The sequence below is a fragment of the Olea europaea genome, chromosome 20, assembly GCF_002742605.1.
Source record: "Olea europaea var. sylvestris chromosome 20, O_europaea_v1, whole genome shotgun sequence".
NCBI classification, from domain to species: Eukaryota; Viridiplantae; Streptophyta; class Magnoliopsida; order Lamiales; family Oleaceae; genus Olea; species Olea europaea.
In genome coordinates this window covers 19,886,498-19,906,804 of record NC_036256.1, presented here as the reverse complement: position 1 = coordinate 19,906,804, position 20,307 = coordinate 19,886,498, and the positions used below count along the sequence as shown (strand labels likewise).

General features: G+C 35.3%; 1 protein-coding gene across 4 annotated transcripts; it reads left to right on the top strand.

The window, feature by feature from the left end:
- Positions 1-794: 794 nt before the first annotated feature.
- LOC111369957 (DDT domain-containing protein PTM) lies at positions 795-19,990 on the top strand. 4 transcript variants are annotated; one of them, XR_002698336.1, is made up of 11 exons: positions 795-2,674; positions 2,762-3,376; positions 9,632-10,793; positions 11,761-12,049; positions 12,137-12,261; positions 12,818-13,278; positions 13,874-13,902; positions 15,195-15,812; positions 18,319-18,447; positions 19,010-19,112; positions 19,764-19,990. XR_002698336.1 is itself a non-coding variant. In XM_022991691.1 (9 exons), exons 1-9 carry the CDS (start codon positions 1,086-1,088, stop codon positions 16,245-16,247), a joined length of 5,037 nt encoding a protein of 1,678 aa, XP_022847459.1. In that variant the 5' UTR covers positions 797-1,085; the 3' UTR covers positions 16,248-16,848. The 4 variants fall into 4 exon arrangements, 2 of the variants coding, with proteins under 2 accessions (XP_022847459.1, XP_022847458.1); XR_002698335.1 differs by having other exon boundaries at positions 18,977-19,112; XM_022991691.1 differs by lacking the exons at positions 18,319-18,447; positions 19,010-19,112; positions 19,764-19,990 and adding an exon at positions 16,096-16,848 and having other exon boundaries at positions 797-2,674; positions 9,635-10,793.
- The last annotated feature ends 317 nt before the right edge of the window (positions 19,991-20,307 follow it).

The following is a 20,307-nucleotide window of genomic DNA, read 5'->3' as shown; positions in this document are numbered from 1 at the left end:
TTTCACATCTCATTTAATTTATCATCTAGTGTCACCTAATTTGGGGTTGCACTCAAATTATTATTACTTAACCAACGTATTTAATTACAACTACTCACATTTCCAATATCTCGATAGCAAACAAATACATACGCACCTACATCGAAATAAACCTTGTTCAATAGATTGCTTCGTCAATCAAAGTTATTGTTGCGTTGTCATCACACTGAATGACAAATACAAAAACATATACGCTATTATATCAAAAAACCATCTTTATTTAATCACATCGTTAAAGTTACTATTGCTGCATTCAATTTCAAATACACATAAATGCAAGCACATATTCACTTAACCTTTGTACTAGAATAATGCTATCTATACCAATTTAGGTGGAGTGAACTCCTTGATTTACATCCCAACGAAATTCTGACACAATTTAATGAATTGGAGAATAAATTAGAGAATCTACTTCGTAGGTTAATTGATAATGAGAATCAGCCGATAAAATTATCACATATATACCTCAATTATAGATAAAGTTCTTGAATATATCTCTTCATCTATCAACACAATCAATACATTCAATTACAACTATCAAAATTTCAAAAATCTGACAAAATACGCGTATGTATCCTACATCACAATTAATATTGTTCAATAAATCACTACTTTAGGTCAAAGTTACCATTGAATGGTCAACGTATTCAAATACAAATACATACATGTATACATATATACGGTCAAATGTAATTAAGTTCCTATTTTTGATAAATAATTATTTTTCTTTATCCGTTTTGAACTCTGTCAGACTGTCAGTTAAGAAACGCAGCTGAGTCTGTATTCACATTGTTTGGACTTGTCCGTGGTCCCCACTCTCCAACACCATCAGCACACCAAGTCACCAACTTTCTGTAGTCTACACAGGGAAACACAGAGCAAAAACTCCCTACAATTTCCCTCTATTCTCTCTCCAAATTCGAGGCTCAGAGGGGTTCTATCGATCAATTAAAATTAAGGCTTTTATTCTTTCGGCTTCAGTTTATTCTTCAATTTTTTAATGTTTCTTTGATTTTCTATTTATGAAGGTTTGAATTTTAGAGGAAATGGAGTATGTGGGGAGAAAGGTGAAGAAAGAGTTTGAAGGGCATGGTACATTCTTCGGTTCTGTTGAATCGTACGACGCTTCAACTAGGTTTTTCAAGATCGTGTACGAGGACGGCGATTCCGAGGAATTGGACTTGACTGAAATTAGTTCTCTATTGGTGTCTTCAGAGGGACTGGAGTCGGCTCGGGAAGCGCAGCCATCCTCCGCGGAGGAGCCCACCAGAAGGCTTGTTCGCAAGCGGAGGAAGCGGAGCCATATGAATACAGGTAAAATTGGTATTTCAGTAATAGAGAGTGGCGTTTCTGGTAATTCTGGGGACATGGAATTAAATGCGGTTGGTTTGAATTTGAATGAAGGGTTGGATTTAAATGATGATGGGTTTAATAATTTAAATGATGATTATGAGGGGACTTTGGGTAATAATTGTGATGTTGGTGGGGCTAAGCTGCAAGGTGTGAATTTGAATGAAGCTGTGAATTTGGAATCGAGGGATGAGGGCATGGCTTTAAGTGAAAGGGTTTCAGATGATAGGTTGGGGAAAAGAAAAGAATTAATTGATTTAAATTTGGATGTAAATGAAGATTCTGAGAATTTCAGTCCCAATGGAAAAAGGGTTTGTTTTGACTTGAATTTAGAGTTGTCAGAGAATGAGATTAAGAATCCGGATTATTTCCTGGTACAGTTTGAGAAAAATGAAAACTTATGTGCAGAAGAAGAGAAGCTGGAGGGGGAAGAAATTGGTGGGGAAAATAAGGGTATTTTATTTAATGTGGAGGTTGAAAAAGGAAATGCGAATATAAATTTAGAAAAAATAGGAGTATCAGTGGAAAACTGTGCTGGCATAGCCGATTATGAAAATGAGGTTCCAGTGAGTGCGCCAAGGGGCAGAAGGGGTAGGAAGAGGAGACAGGTCTCGGATAACAATGTTAACTCTGCTACGCCAGAGATGGTAAACATGGATGGGGAAAGTGGGAATGTGATTATAAATTCAAAAAACAACAACGAAACCCCATGGGAAAGTGGTAGTGGAGTACTTGATTATGATTACCAAGTTCCTGGAAGTGAGCCAGGAGGGAGAAGAGGTAGGAAGAGAAGAGATTTATCTGATGATAATATTCCATCTGCTACGCCAGAAACAGGATTGAGAAGGAGCAATCGCAGAGTGAAAAGGGATTCATTTTCTGGTCAAGATCATATATTTAATACAGCAGGGTTAGATGGAGTCGCTGATCAGTTGTCCTCTCCTGCTATTAGCTCAGTTTGGGAGGAAAAGATCAAAGCATTGGGTTGTGAAATATTTGAGGAAAACATTCTTCCGCCAAAGGTGGAGTTGCCACCTTCTTCCGGGAATTTGGATTTAAATGGAGTTCCTGCATTTAACATTCTTTCTATTTATGCATTCTTGAGGTCTTTCAGTATTTCGCTGTTTCTAAGCCCCTTTGAGCTGGATGATTTTGTGGCATCTGTGAAATGTAACTATTCTACATTATTGTTTGATTCCATTCATTTTTCCCTTTTGCAAACGTTACGGAAGCATTTGATGTCGCTTTCCAATGAAGGTGACATGTCCTCATCTAATTGTCTCAGGTATTTAGTTTACTTTCATTCCAAAAGTTATGCATTTGACATCCCCTTCCTTGGCTCTTATTCTTTTCTATTCAATTTGTTAATTAGGTCTCTTAATTGGGATTTGCTGGACTTGATCACATGGCCCATGTTTGCGGTTGAGTATCTGTTGCTGTACAGTTCTGAATACATACCTGGCTTTGATCTGTGTCACTTGAAGCTTTCTCAGAGCGACTATTACAAAATACCTGTGTCGACAAAGATTGAGATACTGCAGCGCCTTTGTGATGATGCGATGGAAGTAGAATACATCAGGTTAGAGATAAATAGAAGGACACTAGCAACAGAACGCCAAGGGGGTTTTGTTCGGACTACGAAGTCTGACAGCTCCAAGAAAAGAAAGGCTATGATGGATGTTGCTAGCAGTTCTTGCATCACAGAGGAGGATGTTGAAGAAACTGCAGATTGGAACAGTGATGAATGCCGCCTATGTAAGATGGATGGAAACTTAATATGTTGTGACGGTTGTCCTGCGGCATTTCATTCCAGGTGCGTAGGAGTTGTCAGCAGCCTGTTGCCAGAGGGGGATTGGTATTGCCCTGAATGTGCAATTAACAAGGATAAGCCTTGGATGAAAATGGAGAAGTCTATTCGAGGAGCAGAACTGTTGGGAATGGATCCTTACCACCGACAATATTATAGCAGCTGTGGTTATCTGTTGGTGTAAGTCCCTTTCTTTATAAAAACCAAGAAAATTACGTGAATTTAATTTTTGTGAATGGTTAATCTATCATTTAGGTCCATAAACAGAATAATTCATAAGTTGGTAGACAGATCTTATAAATGTCTGAGTTTTGTGATGTTTTAATAATCATAAAGTTGCTGCGTCTTGCATGGTAGTGAAAATATAGAAGGTATATATTACAAAATACATTGACTTAATGACTGATATTTCGAGATCCATTTCTAAACAGTCTAAGCATAGCCCCTGTTTGACAACCACTATAATAAGAAATTTGGGGAAAATGTATTTTAGAAAAGTAAATTTTGGGAAAATGTGTGGTTAAAAAGAGAAGGAAAAGTTTTTGATTTACTTGTAATATTATTTAATAAAAAATGTGATTGAAAATAAGAGAGAGAAAAATGTATTAAAATTTTAATGAGAACCATAAAAGGGCATACTTTTTTTTATAAGCTCTAGCTTTTCTTAATGCTTCGACGATGCTGAATCAAAGTTCAGCCTCTATCCTTTCTGCCTATTGCACATTACGATTTTTCGGCTAATGTGCATGTATACTTGATTTCTATGATGCTCGGACTCTTCAGTCCGGTCGGAGTACCCGTATCGACACGACTCGACATGGGTACGAGTATGAGACATGGGGCGGACATGGTACTTTGCAACCGTACACGCCATGGTGGAGAAAGCGACAGCACTAATGGAGAAAACATCCGACGAAATTCACGGCCATGATTGGAAATTGAGACGTCGCTTCATAAATAACCTTCTTCGCCACATTAGCATTCGTTAAAATCGATGTGAAATATACATACACACACACAAAATTGTGAATATCGGAGGTGAACAAGAGCGTTGCTACCAACTTACCTACTCTATTAAAGTAAACTTGATTTTTGTGATGCTCGGACTCTTCAGTCCTGCCGGAGTACCCGTGTCGACTCGACACGACACAGGTATGGGTATGAGATATGGGGTGGACACACTATTTTACAATCGGACACGGCATGGTGGAGAAAGCAGCAACACTAATGTAGTAAACATCCAATGAAATTCACGGCCATGATTCATCGTCATCAACAGCAGTAGAAAAATTTGGAGGTTTACATGTGAGTATTCAGGAAGTGAGAACGAAGTAAAATGGTTGTCGCGTAGAGGGCGGAGATAGGGGACGATTATGAAAATGAGACAGCGGTGGGAATGGATGTAGGGTAACGTAGAGTTAAAAGGCAAACGGACAATTTCTAGAACAGCCTACCTAACTAGCTTAAGAAAAAAGAGTGTTTATAGGTGGAAGCACTAACTTTAAGAGTTTCATGGGCTTCCTATTTCTTGGCCCATTTCTCCAATAGCCCAACTAATTGGGTTAAGAAAAAAGAGGCAGTCTTCTCCAATTTATTCCTTAAGACTAGCGGGTGCCTCTTTTCCAATTCTCGCCAATCAAATAAAAAAGAGCTCTACTTTTAAAAAAATAACTTCTAAATACATTCAAATATTATACAAAAGTTTACTTTATTTTAGTCCTTTTGAAGTTTCAAAGACGTAACCACATATCCGTGTCCGAAATTTGGACCTTTTTTAGTCAAGTCTTCGTATCTTACATTTTAGAAAATAGAAGGTTCGACACTTATATATGTACCTGTACCCAAGTTCGAGCATCATAGGTTGATTTAGTGCTATTGCATTTGAATTTGTTGGAAAAGGTTTCTGTCCATTGCTAGTTGTGGAAGAAAGAAACATCGATTTCTTTTGGATTGCGTTTGGTGATACATTATCAACCTGATGTTGGTGTTGGATGCTCACAGTATCCAATATCATGATGATAGTTTCAATTTGGTAATCATAAGTTGGCTTATTAGGGTGGGCATTAAATGGAGGGCATGCATATTTATTTTTGCCTATTGTGATGGCTACAATGCACTTGGAAGGGGATTGAGCTATTGCTTATTATATGTTTATTTCTTTACTGGCTGCAGTGATCATGACTCCTTTGGCATGTTCTAATTCAAACTATAGTGGTGCAAGCCTCCTATCCCGAACCGTAGTTTTGTTGGTTCAAAAAAAAAAATAATAATAATAATAATAAAATAAAAAAACCGTTTGGCTGTGCTTAGAAGTTATTTTTGTAGAATCTAGTAATTTTTGTTAACAAAACAAGCAAGTTCGAAAAGCACATTTGGCAAAATAAGTAACTTTTACTTAAGCTAAACAGACTTGAGCCTTGTTCCCAATAAATATGGAGTTATCTACACGTGTCTAATTTTACTACTCTAACTGCTCCCTGATTGAACGAGATTCTTTCCAGTAACAAAAGGAGACTTGGTCCAATGCACAAGACCATTGTATGGACTATATTTCAACAGTACAAGACTTTTCCTTACCTCGTGCAATGAAGTGTTTAGTCCGGTTATTAAGAAGGAGATGATGCTGAGAAGGATTAAATAGTTGATAGCGAGCAATCATCTAGAAAGGTTAAATTATCGTTCATATGAAACGAGAGTAATGAAGTACCTATTTTTTGGAATTTAATAGTCAATCTTCTTTTGTAATTGAGTTGTAACAATTGCAAACATTCCCTCCCTCTTTGACTTTGATCGATTTACCTGCAGAATGTGCAATGGTCTTAATATTTAGTCGAAAAAAGGAAAATAGGCCATTGAGTTAAATTAATAAAATTTTACTTACTTAATAGGACAACAAGAAAGCCATGACCTATTTGATCCTTCAGCCATTTGGGCTTCAATTTCAAGAGCGAATTAGTGATCTGACGCTTCTCTCCATTCATTATTTATTTGTTTCGTATTTTGATGCAACTTGTTATATCTACTATTTTTTTCTTTACTGTTATAACAACCTTGTAATTGGGAAGAATGCGGGATAGTTCGTCGAGAGGATTCATGACCACACATATCAAAAGATCCAATATCGACCAATCCTTTGCAACCTTTTAAATTATCTCATCTAAAAGTTTAAGTTGTTAAAGGACATAACACGTACTAATGCAAGCCATATTCATTTTGTAACTTGTGTGCACAACTTCTATATATGGACAGTGGCATGCCTTGAGCTTAAGATTCCTGGCTTCTTTGATACCATGTTGAACCATTTTATATTAGCTTAAGCTATTAGAGAAAGATGAGTATTCAAATTTCGTTGCCAACACGTCCACATCACATTATGTTATTTTGGTCTCGTCTAACTAATTATTAATAATAATTTGCATGAATTGAAAGGCAGCTGATTATCTCTATACTTTTATAATATTGTAGTTTACAACTACGAAAGAAAATAACCTCCCCTTTTGTCTTTGTGGTACGTTATGCCTTGAACATAAACACACGCTATACTTTTCAACACATTTGTGGTCTATTGCTTTTAACCGCCCAACTACTCTTCGCTTCTTGGCTGAGTCACCCCCTCATTTAACCTATTTTGTGTTGATGCCAGCTCCTATTCGAGTTTTAGTAAAATGTTCGCTTCTTTGTCGCTAGGTTTCCATTTGATTTTGTTTTGGATAAGATGATGGAAGATTTAACAAGCTACGACTTGAATACATGATCAATACCTTAACAAAATTGATTATAGCTTTTTAATCTACTAGCAAACTAGATCTCAAAAGAATATAGATAAAAATTTACTCGGAGTCTTCTCTCTTTATATGTTTTACCATACAAGCTAAGACTAGAAAGAAAAGAATTGTGATTAAAAGCAGAGCTTTATTCTCTCAGAGTGAAGAGTTTCTCCTCTTGTTAGAAATGTTTGCTGGAAATTCTTCTGTAAAAAAGAGAATACCAATTTAGAATTTTGAAAATCATTTAATTGAATCAAGACAACATGTTAGCACATGTGCACCACTTTAATAATAAGAGAGGGGATAGAACACTCAATTTCACAACTTCTGTATTTAACTGTGGTATATTCTATAGTTCATACCGATATATGAATTTATGTTTTTATGCATTGCCATCATTACAACAACTAATTAAGACTATATGATTCTTTTTCCATTACGCCAATAGGTTCATTGTTAGATATATTGGGAGACAAGTTTTTTGATCCTTAGTAACTACTACAGCCATGTTGTTTATCCCTTTTTTGATTTGTTCTACCAACATCATCACTCTTATAGTGGGAGCCTTTTTAAGTTCATGCAAAGCATGTACTAACGACTTATGTTCCTCTTATATTTTATCCTCAATTCCAATCGGCACTACATCCACTGGTTGGTGCAAAATAATTTTTATTGGGCATTTAATATATCTATTCTAGTTATGGAGTTACTAACTACTAGGGCATTAATTGTACATTTTTACGTTTTAAATGTTAAATAACATTAGCTTTACTCAAAAAAGAGGAAGAAAAATTTAAAGAGATGTCTTGAGGCGTAATCAACTATAGCCCCTCTTAAGCACCTAATTTTCAATTCACAAAATGCCTTGACATGTGGAGAGCAGTTAGATGGGGGCAGAAGTGTATCAATTAAAAAAAAAAAAAGAACGTATTTGAGTGTATATTAACTTGGCATTCCCGTCAGACCAAGAAATAAACTGTCTAATGTGGGACCTATGCATTGTTTTAAAGGATGTTTGAGTCTTGCATTAAACACCTCGATGCTTATGTCTCGATTGCCATTTGTCAAGGCTTACACCTCGAATTATTGAGATTTACTCCTCAAGGCTAGTTTTTTCATTATAGGCCTAAGCTATTTGGGCTATTATTTCACTAGTCTATATGCCTTGTACATAAGGGAAGGATAAGATGTCATTGCAAGTGGATGCTTACAAAGAATGAAAAGGAGTTAATTGTTCCAATGGTTACTCAACTTAGGTCCATATCTTTGATTGATTATTGAAATTTAAAATGTCGAGTTTTGGTCACTGAACTTAGGTCAATGTCTTTTATTGTTCACTAAACTTATGTCAATGTCTTCGATTGCTCACTAAAATTTAAAATGTCGAGTTTTGATCATTGACCTTTGAAAAATGTTGTACATTACTCAATGAACTTTGGAATATGTCGTACATTACTCACTAGCATAATGGATGAATTATGAAAAATATCGAGTTTACAGTAAGTAATGTACAATATTTTTCAAAGTTCAATGACTAATGTACAAAATTTTTCAAAGTTTAGTGGCCAAAACTCTACATTTTAAAGTTCAGTGGCTGATCAAAGACATGGACCTAAGTTCAGTGACCATTGGAACAATTAACTCAATAAAAAGTAACTTCAATAGTGTGAGGAGGATGATAAGGGGGTTCAAATATGTTGATGATTTCTCTTAAAAGTCCCATGCAATGATGATATGAGAGACTTGTAGGTTGTTTCCTCTTAGTAGTGCACTAGAATTTTGGTACGTGATTATTAAGTTGAGAATATACTATTTACTACTTTATTCGTCTATTTTAGGTTTATCTGCAAATTAGACTTAATATTGTTAAATCTGTTTTATTATGGATTTTTAAGATGGTATATGGTTTGATATGGACATAAATTTTGTATTCTCGTATTCTTTTGAATTGTTCTATTGGTTTGTCTTGATGTTGGCTTACCCACAGCCTCACTGAGGTAAAATTTCTCAGTACCCAATTGAATCTTTTTATATATCATGATATCAGCTGGTTAAATAATGCCATTTTTGATTGGTGGATTCTTAGTAGCTAGCATGGTCAACCTAAACACTAACCGCTTAGTTTAGTACTTTGAAAGAGTGCGTAATGTAACTTGATTCATTTATTGATCTTTTATCCATTAACATTGTTGTTCATTTAGTTTTGAGCTGCTGCAACTTTTAAACTGAGAGCTAGATTGTTCTTAAATGTGATATATTTCCCTAGATTTGATCTACGTGCATTAGAAGTTCTAATTCTAGAAACCACAAAAACCGGTGTTTATGTCAGTCACGATCATTACATTATTTTACTCAATCGATCACTGCACTTCCAAATTTTGCTGAGAAAGTTATATTATGCTTTCTTTATATCCTCTTTCCAGTAGGCGCTGCAATTATCTTACAATAATGAACTTACCTCGTCCATGTTTTCCATGAAGTTCAAATCTCTTGTTATTATTGGCCTTGTGATTCTGTTTTGATGATTAACCTGTTATTAATTAACCATGCAATTCCTCATTACTTTGTGTTTCTCTTTTAGTCGTATAATTTATGGTGTTTTGATCGTTTTGGCTTTGTACGTGCGTGTTGCTTTAAATGTATGCTGACTTCTGCATGACCATACTAGCAGGTCAGAGTTATGCAATGATGAATATTCGTTTTGGTACTACCATAAAAATGATTTACCCACCATTATAGATTCACTAGAGTCATCCCCATTTGTATATGGCACAATAATAACTGCTGTTAGTAAGCATTGGAATGTCACTCATGGAGATGATGGGTCAAAAACTGATTTGGATGCTCACTCCTCTATACACTCTCTTTTTCCTATAAAAGGGCTGCTGCCTCATATGCATCCTACACCTTCAGAAGCACATATCAAGGATGTTGCTGAAAGAAAGTCGGAAGAAAAATCCATCGTCTCTACTTACCCTAGTAACATAGAACCTGGGGTTCCGGAGTGTGTCAATATGATGTTGGGGACTGATAACCATGGTGCAAAGATGGAAAATCGATTGGCAAGTTCTGAAGGATCAGCCGAAGTCTTCCAATCAGTGACTAACACTGATAACATTAAGGAAAGTGGGCAGGATTGTTCAGAAAGAGGCACTGGTATATCATCATATAATTCTGAAATTCCATCGAAGTTTGTGAACTCTGGAAATCATTATTTAACATCTACTATCTTAGAAATTGAACAAAGAACGAATCTCATCTCTGCAAATCATGGCCATGCCCCATCCATCATAGATCCTTGTGGAATTATGCCTCAAGGGTGTTGTGCGGCAACTTATGTTAACTTCTATGAATTTGCTTGGACAACATCATCAGTTGTTGAAGCGTTAATGCGTAAATCATCAGAAAAGACATCTGAAAAAATCATAAGATCAGAAGAAGAGGTTATTACCGGGCAGTTGAAGGTTATATCAAGTAAATCTGCTTATTTATGCTGGCCGAATATTCAAAATTTAATTGCAAAGAGTAGGAAAGAAAAATGTGGGTGGTGCTTCACTTGCCAAGGTCCTGAAGAGGAAAGGGACTGCTTATTCATTGTGAATGAAAATGGTCCTGCTGTTGAAAATTTTACTAGTGAGGTTTTGGGTTTTCGGTCTAGAAAGAACATGAAAAGCCATCTTATTGATGTCATGTGCCAAATTATTTGCACTGAAGATCGTCTACAAGGGCTTCTGTTGGGCCCATGGTTAGATCCTCAATATTCCGAGCTTTGGCGTAAAAGCGTTCTTGGAGTGTCTGACATTGCTTCATTGAAAAGTTTTCTACTCAAGGTAAGAATATTTCCTTATTGGATCTCTAAGTTTATATACTTGTGGATATATATTTAAATTTTTACTGATGCTGAGGTGTTAAACTCCAAAGATTATTGTCTTCTTAAAGAAATAGTTTGTCCTTTTTAAAATGATTGTCAGAAAGTATCTTTCGTTCACGTGAGAGCTCATCATCTGGCTGTGTCTGAACAAGTATTTTTTGACCTTGTTAACAACGCCCAGCCTTGTGAATTATCACAGAGAATAAATCTTGGTTTGCTTTGACAACTTGCAGAACTATTTATTATCAAGAATGGGATGATGATATGGTCCAATAAAGCAAACCACAACATATTGTGCAGGATCTGGGCTTGAGTTTCTTTTGATGAGAACAATAGCCATAGGCTGTTCATTTTAACTGATTTTCACAGTAGAAGTAAAATGATCTGTTGCAGTTGGATATTGTCTGAAGTTTTAATTTGGAAACAGTGAATTTGATTATATATACATTGGCAACAGGTGATAAATTTAGAAAAAAAATTAGTAAACGAAAAGCTTCCTTATTAAAAATACCTAATGGGGTATGCCAGCCACTCAAGTCTAGTAAATTTCGATAATCTGAAATTTTCCTTTGGCATTTTGAGGCTCAAGGGTGTAACAATGTTTTCAAAAGTATACATACATGCACACATCATAATTCCAGGAAGATAGATAATGAAATATGCTAATCTATTTCTCAGCTCCAGAAAACATTGTTGATGGCCTTAGAATGTAGAAATTTTACCATCTTATATTTCTAGACTACAAAAGTACATTAAGTTTAAATGACAAAAAACGCATATTCCGGAACAGAATAAAACATGGATATAAGATGAATCTTTGTCTTATCTTTTCATTTCCCTCTTTTCGGCTTTGAAACATTTTTATTCGTGTTTTCCCTATTGCACTTCATACTAGTTATCTGATTATTTGCAACTTTCAACACCAGCTAGAGTCAAACTTGCATCTTCGAGCACTTTCAGCAGATTGGCTGAAGTACGTGGATTCTGTTCCTACGATGGGTTCTGCTTCTCATGTTGTGAGAAATTCTGTACGAGCGTCTATGAAACATGGAATTGGCAGGAAGAGAGCTAGGTTTTTGGAGCTGGATACAACTTCATCTTCAAGTTCTGCAAATGGATTGATCTTATTTTGGTGGAGAGGTGGGAGAATTTCACGTCAGCTGTTCAATTGGAAGGTTCTGCCTCGCTCTTTAGCTTCCAAAGCTGCCCGACAAGGTCTGGAGTATCTATTCTTCTGTTTAAACTTAGATCCTTGTGGAAAACACACTTTTCTGAATATGTTTGAAGTTTAAACTGTTGCAGGTGGATGCAAGAAGATACCAGGCATCCTTTACCCTGAGAGTGGAGAATACGCAAAAAGGAGTAAATGTGTTGCCTGGCGAGCTTCTGTTGAGACATCAATAAGCGTGGAACAGCTTGCTTTCCAGGCATGTCTCTCTTATGATTCAATATGCCTCCCACCTTCATTCCAATATTTGCTTTCCATTCACCTTGGCCTAAAGGCCAACTAGATGTAAAATGATTGCTGGCGCCAAACTCTCTAAAGGGCCTGCCTTTTCTTTTATTATATTTTATTCACCAAGTGATGGTCTATGGGAATTTGGTCTAGCTGTCAAAGAATATCACATTTATGATAATTAAATTCGTTTAGATTCCTGGTCTGTACGATGAAAACATTCTCTGAACAGCTATTGGCTCTACATTTTACCCCATCCAACAGGGGAAAGAGATGAGAACAAAGCAATATGTTGCAACTTAACTAAGGGGGTGTTTGATATCCATTTTCTTGTAAAAATGCATTTTAGAATAGTAAATTGATGGGAAATGTGTGGTTGAAAAATAAGGAAATTTTTTTGATTTACGTGTAATATTATTTTAATAAAGAATGTGTGGTTGAAAAGAAGAGAGAAAAATGCATTTTGAAAAAAATGAGTACCAAACGGGGCCTAAGTTATCTGTCGTTGACATTTTTCATGTGCCCAGGTCAGAGAGCTTGATGCAAATATCAGATGGGATGACATTGGGAACCCAAACCTTCTATCAAAGATGGACAAGGAGTCCAAAAAGTCAGCCAAATTATTCAAAAAAGTTATTATACGTAGAAAGTGCTCTGAGGGATCAGTGGTTAGGTATCTTCTTGATTTTGGCAAGAGAAGATTTATCCCTGATATTGTTGTGATACATGGATCCATGCTTGAAGATTCCTCTAGTGAAAGGAAGAAATATTGGCTGGAAGAGTCTCATGTTCCATTGCATCTCCTGAAAACGTTTGAAGAGAAAAGAATTGCTCGCAAATCAAATAAGACATGCTCTGGAAAACTTCGTGAGAGCAGTGTGGTAACGAATAAAACCTTCAAGGAAAAGGGATTTTCATACCTTTTCTCAAGAGCAGAGAGATTGGAAAATTATCAGTGTGGACACTGTAACAAAGATGTTCTCATCAGGTATGATATGATTATTAATTGTTAATATTGGAATTTCTTTTAGAAAAAACAGGACCATATTTTTATCAAAGAAAGGGAAAATGAGTGGCAGTAGATAACAAGTTGTTCTTAGACAAACAAGACCCTTCTAATAGTTCTTAGATTCGAAGTAAAATCAAAAGATAACCAAACATAATATGCAGTTACTTTTGAATATGCAGTCTTGCTTTATAGTTGTAGTTTTACAACATAAGGTTTAAGTCATTCCTTTTGATATTTTCTTTTGTGAGGTTAGATAATCTAGATGGTTAGTTAATTTTTATTTTTTTTATTTTTCTCTGTTGGACATGTGTGTTGGTGTACCCACATTGGCTTTCTTTATGATAGATACATGATTTGATATTGGTGTGAGGTTATTTGTGCATGGACAAGTTTTTCCTTTTATGTTACAAATTATATGCGTATTGGTTTAAAAGTAGTATGTATATCCATGATTCATTAATTTGAATAGTATTAGAGAACGTTGTGGCTTAAACTGTTTATGTTTGCTTGTGAATCACTTTTTGGCCTCTGAATTTGCAGTCTCAGTGATCAGTTTTCTCTTGTCCATTTGCAGGGAAGCAGTGAGTTGCCAGTACTGCAAAGGTAAACTTCTCTTTGTGGAAGAGTTTCTGGTTTATGTGTTTCTTCAATTATCCCTATATTGCAAAGACAAATCAATTGTTGCATTTGCCAGTCTGTCTTCGTCATTGTTTAATTCAGCATGCATGAGAAAGGAATTCAAAGTATTTTGATTGTTTAAAAATGGTTCAAATTTCTTTTATTAGTCTACCATCTTACTGTTTCATCTTTTTCTTTTCATGCTTGGTGCAATCACAACAAATGTTGAAATTTTATTTTACTTGGACCAATTTAAACCCATATATTCCTGTTTGCAAACCTGACTTTTCAAAATTGTTAGGCAAAACTAATTGTGTTAAATTAAATCAACATATTGATTTGGAGTTGTGTAATGAAATTTCTGGACTTTCTTCATTATCAGATACCAAATAACTTTCTCCTTCTATCCTGCCTGCAGTGTTTCTGTAGGAGTTGATGTACATAACTGTAATCATCCAATACTTACACGATTGAGTTGTTTAGTGTTGGCATTCTTTTTTTTTTTTTTTTTTAACTCGGGCACACTTGTTAATCACATTAAACTTGAGACCTTTATGCTTTGCCATGAAATAGAGATTATCACAACTGTTCATTTTCTTTAGACCACTGAATGATGATTTTTTTGACGTTTTATGCTTTGCCATGAATTAGAGATTATATCAACTGTTCATTTTCTTTAGACCCTGAATGATGATTAGTTTGGACAGTCTTATTGGTTTATCAAGGCTCACTGGAATTATTGCTTTATGTTCATTTTGGAACTGAAATTTTTCCTACCTGCATGCAGGAATAGTTATAGAATATTGTTAATAAATATACCTCTACTGTCAATTGTATTAAGCGTGTATCATTTTCTAAAATATTTTCCCTTAAATATTGAACTGTTTTTCTAGTAGTTTTCTTTTTTACGTTAGCGATGATCTGGATTCGGGGGTTGGCTTGGCTTTGCTATTGAAGGTCTGGTGGTGCTTGATTGTGCCTTAAAGTTTGTTAGTAATTTTTAAAGTGGGTCTGAAATTGATGGTAGTTGATGCTTGGGCCAACAGAAAGGTGCCAGTAGCAGTTGGATGGTGCTGGCAGTGATGTCAGGAAACAGTAAAATAAGGAGATATCTTGGGGTTACAAATATAAATTTGTATCTTTGTGGATTGAACTAGTTTTTAATTTGAAATAGTGGATATACTACATGCTTGATTCACGTGACTTCCCATGATTTATGAATTACTTCTAAAAAACACTTAAAATATCAACTTATTTATATTTTTATGGATTTTCAGGCTTTTTCCATAAAAGACATGCAAGGAAGTCTGCTGGGTCCATCGTCGCTCAGTGTACATATACATGCCATAAATGTCTCGATGGGAAGTCCATGGAAATGGATACTAAGACGGGGGAGTCCAAGCCACCAAAAAGTAAGAAAGCATCAAAATTAATGAAGCCGTTGGGCTCCAGAAAAGGGAAAAAGCTGGGCAAAGACAGGCAACGAGTGCAATCCCAAAAAAATAAAATGGTTCAACTTCTTGTACCCCTGCGCCGTTCTGCCAGGCATGCTAAACCTGTCGTAAAGACATCCGTGCTGGATACAAAGATCAAAAGACGGAAGAAAGGGAAACAAGCTAAATCAAAAAAAGACAAACCGAAGAAGCCGGACAAACTGAAGAAACCAAAAAATAGTAGTTTGCAGAAGAAGAGAACACTGGTCAATTATAGTTACTGGTTGAATGGTCTTCGGTTGTCAAGAAGGTTAAATGATGAAAGGGTGATGCATTTTAGAAGTAATTTGCTTGTCCTTAATGGGGAGTCGACTTCCATTGCATGTATGCCGAAATGCAGCCTCTGTGGTGAATTAGAATTCAAATCTGAGCTGAATTATGTTTCTTGTGAGATATGTGGAGGTAACAATCTTTACACGTGATTTATCTTACTTGCACTAAATAAACACATGTATGCTGTGAAAGATTATTATCTCTATCTTGAATTAACTGCTGGCTGAGAAAAATCGTTTTAGAGTCCTTGCCTGTATAAGAATAACTCTTAATATTCATGATAGATGACAGTTACAATTTTATATAGTTACGTATGTATGACTGACGTTTGGCACAACCAGCTCAGGGAAGGCACCCAAATTTGTCGATATAATTAGTTTACTATTAAATTACAAATTTTCACAATTTGCAGATTGGTTTCATGGAGATGCTTTTAATCTCAAAGCTGAAAAAGTTGAAAAGCTCATTGGATTTAAGTGCCATAAGTGTCTTTATAAGAACCCTCCAGTTTGCCCCCATGTTTGCTACTGGAAGCAGCCAAGCTGTGCTTTTTCCAGAAATTAATGTGGGGCGTGAATGCACTGGGAAAGAATCTACTGGTCTATCCTTCTTGGAGAAAAGATTTACTGATTAGAAATTTCTGCCAAATGAAGAATCTAATGAGGCGTTCTTGATTGATGATGATCATGAGAAGCAATCATCCAATTCCTGATTCTAACCAGATACAGGCAAGTGATGCAAAAGCAGGACTTTAAATACTATTTCAGAGTAGAAAACAGCAGTTGTTAACTTCAGTGAGGAAGGAAGACCTCTTGATGAATTGGTACCAACAGGAGAAGACCTTGCTGGAAGCTGACCATGGGAAGAAGCCATGTTTACATTGTTGATGCATGACCATTTGAAGAATGGTTTGATAAACTACCCTTCTGTAATCTGTAGTCAGTAGAACTCTTCCCGACTAATCCTAGTTGTCCCCAAAAACAATTTTTGTGGGAGAGAAAATAGATTAGAATTCGTAGTTCATACTTACCTTTATACAAGAGATTGTGCTATACTCTAGGCGCTTAAACGTTTTCGTGAATCTAGCTGAAACGAAATGATTCATTTCAATTTAGAGCAACCGAAAAAGCGAAGAATTAATTTGTTGCTCCTATTCTTCTTCGAATATCTTCATGTTTTTGGTGAGTCATTATTGCCATATTTGGTGCTGAAGATAATGATTTAAATGAATACATATAGCCTCTCTTTAAATGCTTAGCTTTTAATCGAGATGGTTCAACATAACATTGTAACTAAGCAAAAGACCTGAGTTCGAGTCTCATTGCCAATTTTTAAAGGAAAATTGTGAATGATTTAGACATTTGATAAAAAAATGAATCTGATCTGCAAGTTTGATCCATGCTGAAGATGAGATTTAATAGAACATGTGTGGCTTCTCTTTTATAGCTTAAGCTTTTATACATAATGGTTCAACATCTGGCAATATTTGTGTTTTTGGAAACTAGCTGCTGGTACATTTTGCATCTGATACTTGGCACATGGTTTGTTGACAAGTCATTGACAAAATATGGAGTATCCAGGATTAATTTCATTGTTCTTTGAATCATTTCAGGTGGCAATTTTCTTTTTCTGTATTCTTGTATCGTGTCGATTGAAATCTATGTTTTTTGAATTATTTGACTCTGTTCTATAGACCAGAAGCTTGGAAGGTATTGCTTTTAGTAGTTCTCTACTATTGTTATGAGGATGTACCTGAGTCCTTTACTAATTTAACAGTGTTACTGATGGAGATTCTAATGGATATTTGGAAAGACTTGCCATAATTAGACTTGATTTTAGGCAAAAGAATAAGATCTATATTTTGATTGATTTTCGAATATTTTGTTTCGTTTCCCTTCCATAATCATTAGGTTAAATTAGGAATTTCCCTTCTTCATTAGGAGTTTTAAGCTTAAAAACTGGGGATTTTGTATTAGACATACTATTGCTTATTGAAATATTGAATACATTGAAATCTGCTTTTTCCCACTTTCTCTCTGTGTGCTTCTCTCTCCTTTCTTCATATCTATATTCTATGTATACCTACTATGCTGCATTGGTTACTCTTTTTCTGTAACTTGATCTGTCTTTGGTATACCAAATTCTTCATGATCATAGTTATAGAGAATCACCTGTTATATTCATTTTCAAATTTTTTGAAGTGTGGACGAATGTAGTAGTTAGTCATTTTTTTTTTATGGCACACCAAATTCTCTATTGATCTGAATTTATTAATTTTTTCCAATAAATGAAAATTTTTGATGACCATGTGCTAACTTGTTTCACATACAACAATGTGGCACTCTAAATTGATGAAGTATGATATCAAATGTCGTCTTCGTAAAATGGAAGTTCTTGTACGCTGATACACAACAACAATGGGGCATTTTAAATTGATGAAGTATGATATCAAATGTCATCTTCTTAGAATGGAGAAGTTCTTGTACTCTAAACTATGCTTTAATAGGATTTTTTCTTTAAGAAGAAGAAGAAAATGCGCAGAAAATATGAGATATATTTGTTTGAATGACATCTCAATGAATATTATGTTGTGTGACTAACATTTTCTGTTTGCTTCCTTACTTTGATTTTGTAGTCACACACTCAGCAAATTGTGACAGGGGTGCTATAAACTTTTTGTGCCTTGCACGTGAACTGGAGGCTGTATTATGGATGTGGAGTTGGGGACGAAGTTAACATGAACTCACTTGGGAAGTGCTTAAATGTAAGTTCTAGTTACTTTTAGTTAGTTATGTTGAGAGATAAAATCCTTAAACCCTAAAAATTTCACATCGAATAAGGATGAAAACATAGACCAATAAGTGCTTGGGTTACTCCTCTTAATAAGGTTGATCTTTTAAGATAGAATCCTAAGTTTTAATGAATTATTTAGTGCATGTTTGGCAAAGTTTAAAATTTGAATTGGTCAAACATACTTTTATCCACATATTTCATGGGACCCACAACTTACTACCACTTATTATCACACACATTCCGTGGGTTACAAGCACTTAAAAGCACTACCAAGCAAGCACAACCTAACATGATTTTCATAATTGCTTCTTTTACTAACAAAATTTACTATTTTGAAAAGTGGGCTTTAGCTTACCTTCCAGAAAAAGTAACTTTTAAGCAACAAGAAGCATGCTCAAGTCAAATTTTGCTATTTGATTCTTAGCTTCTAATTTGCCTTTCCAGAAATATTACCACATTATTTTGAGTTTCTTCTCTGATGTGAATTCCATCAATTTCAGTAAACAGTCCTGGTATGCTGTTGCAAATTACAGGGTACTAATAAAAATCGAACAAGGAAATCGACGAGACTGGAGCACAATCTAGAGATTAGCAATTAAAGCTCAAGTATCATCTGCTATTGCTTTCTGCTAAAAGGTTTGTATTTTCTTCCCTAGTTATTGTTTTCATTATCATTTTCAAATATTTATGATGAAACCATGATGCTATGAATGTAACTTGATTTGCATGTCCTGAATTTTCTCGAAGTGACGTAGAAGAGGTTTTGTATAGGTGTGTTATTGGATAATGTTTGATAACTGGAAATAAGGGTTGAAGTGTCTGTCTGGAATCATTCCTAGTTATGGACAGTGGTCTCGTTAATTGTGTTTTATGCTTTTGTTTAGAAGGCAAGAATCATATATTTTTCCTTGTACATGCCTGGATATTGAGAAGGCTGTATTTGCAAGTTTTTTCATGTTAGTTTTGGTGGGGTTTTGAATTACTTAAAAACTGTTGGGAAAGTAAGGAAGGACAAGGTGAAAAATGAGACGTAAATTACACGAGCACTTAAATTTCTTGTTATAAAGTAAAGAACTATGGAACATTTAGGGATTGCTTCATTCGACTCAACTCTGCAGAAACCAAATAAAAAAGCTACGAACTTTGGGATACAAATTTCAAACTTCTCATTTATGTTCCTTCTTTTGGTTCTAGACATCTTTCATATTATTAAGTCAGTCGTGATCACTGAACACGGATGCTGTTATTTCTATAAACTGACTTATTTTATCTTTCGTTTAAACTCAGGTATGGATTCAACATCTCTTTGCATATCTACTTGACTCGAGAAAACGTTCTTTGTTGTGTTATATTCTGTTAGGAGGAAAAATATTGTTCAATGTACCATAGAAAGGATCATACTGTGGATATGATTTTCCTGGCTCATGATTTCAACGAAAGCTCTTAGATTTGTGGGTTTGTACGCATTGTGTTGTATTTTTGCTTTTGGATATAAATGAAACGTTTATTTTGGATTTCTAAAAGTAGAGTGATCGACTGGAGTACAATGGTTGAGGCAAGACGAGTAATGACAAAACATTCTAAATTTCACTATTTATGCATCCAAGTAACATTTTCCTCTTACAGTCATGATTTCCTGTTCTCACCGTACACGATAAAAACTTTTCATTGCTGACGTGGCAAGAGAACTTTAATTATTTTACTCAATCGGATATATGCATCACCTTCACAACTTGAAAATCAAAGAGACTTGTCATATTTTGAGGTACATCCATCGATGGATGTTCCTATTTCTTTCGACTATTCTCGCGCGTATTTTTGTTTTAATCAT

What these genes read in the sequence shown, in the direction of transcription:
- LOC111369957 (XM_022991690.1), top strand. Translation starts at nt 1,086, where the DNA reads ATGGAGTATGTGGGGAGAAAGGTGAAGAAAGAGTTTGAAGGGCATGGT. An exon ending in TGAAAAGTTTTCTACTCAAG is followed by an intron (nt 10,794 to 11,760) that starts GTAAGAATATTT and finishes TTTCAACACCAG; the next exon opens with CTAGAGTCAAACTTGCATCT. An exon ending in GAGTTGCCAGTACTGCAAAG is followed by an intron (nt 13,903 to 15,194) that starts GTAAACTTCTCT and finishes ATGGATTTTCAG; the next exon opens with GCTTTTTCCATAAAAGACAT.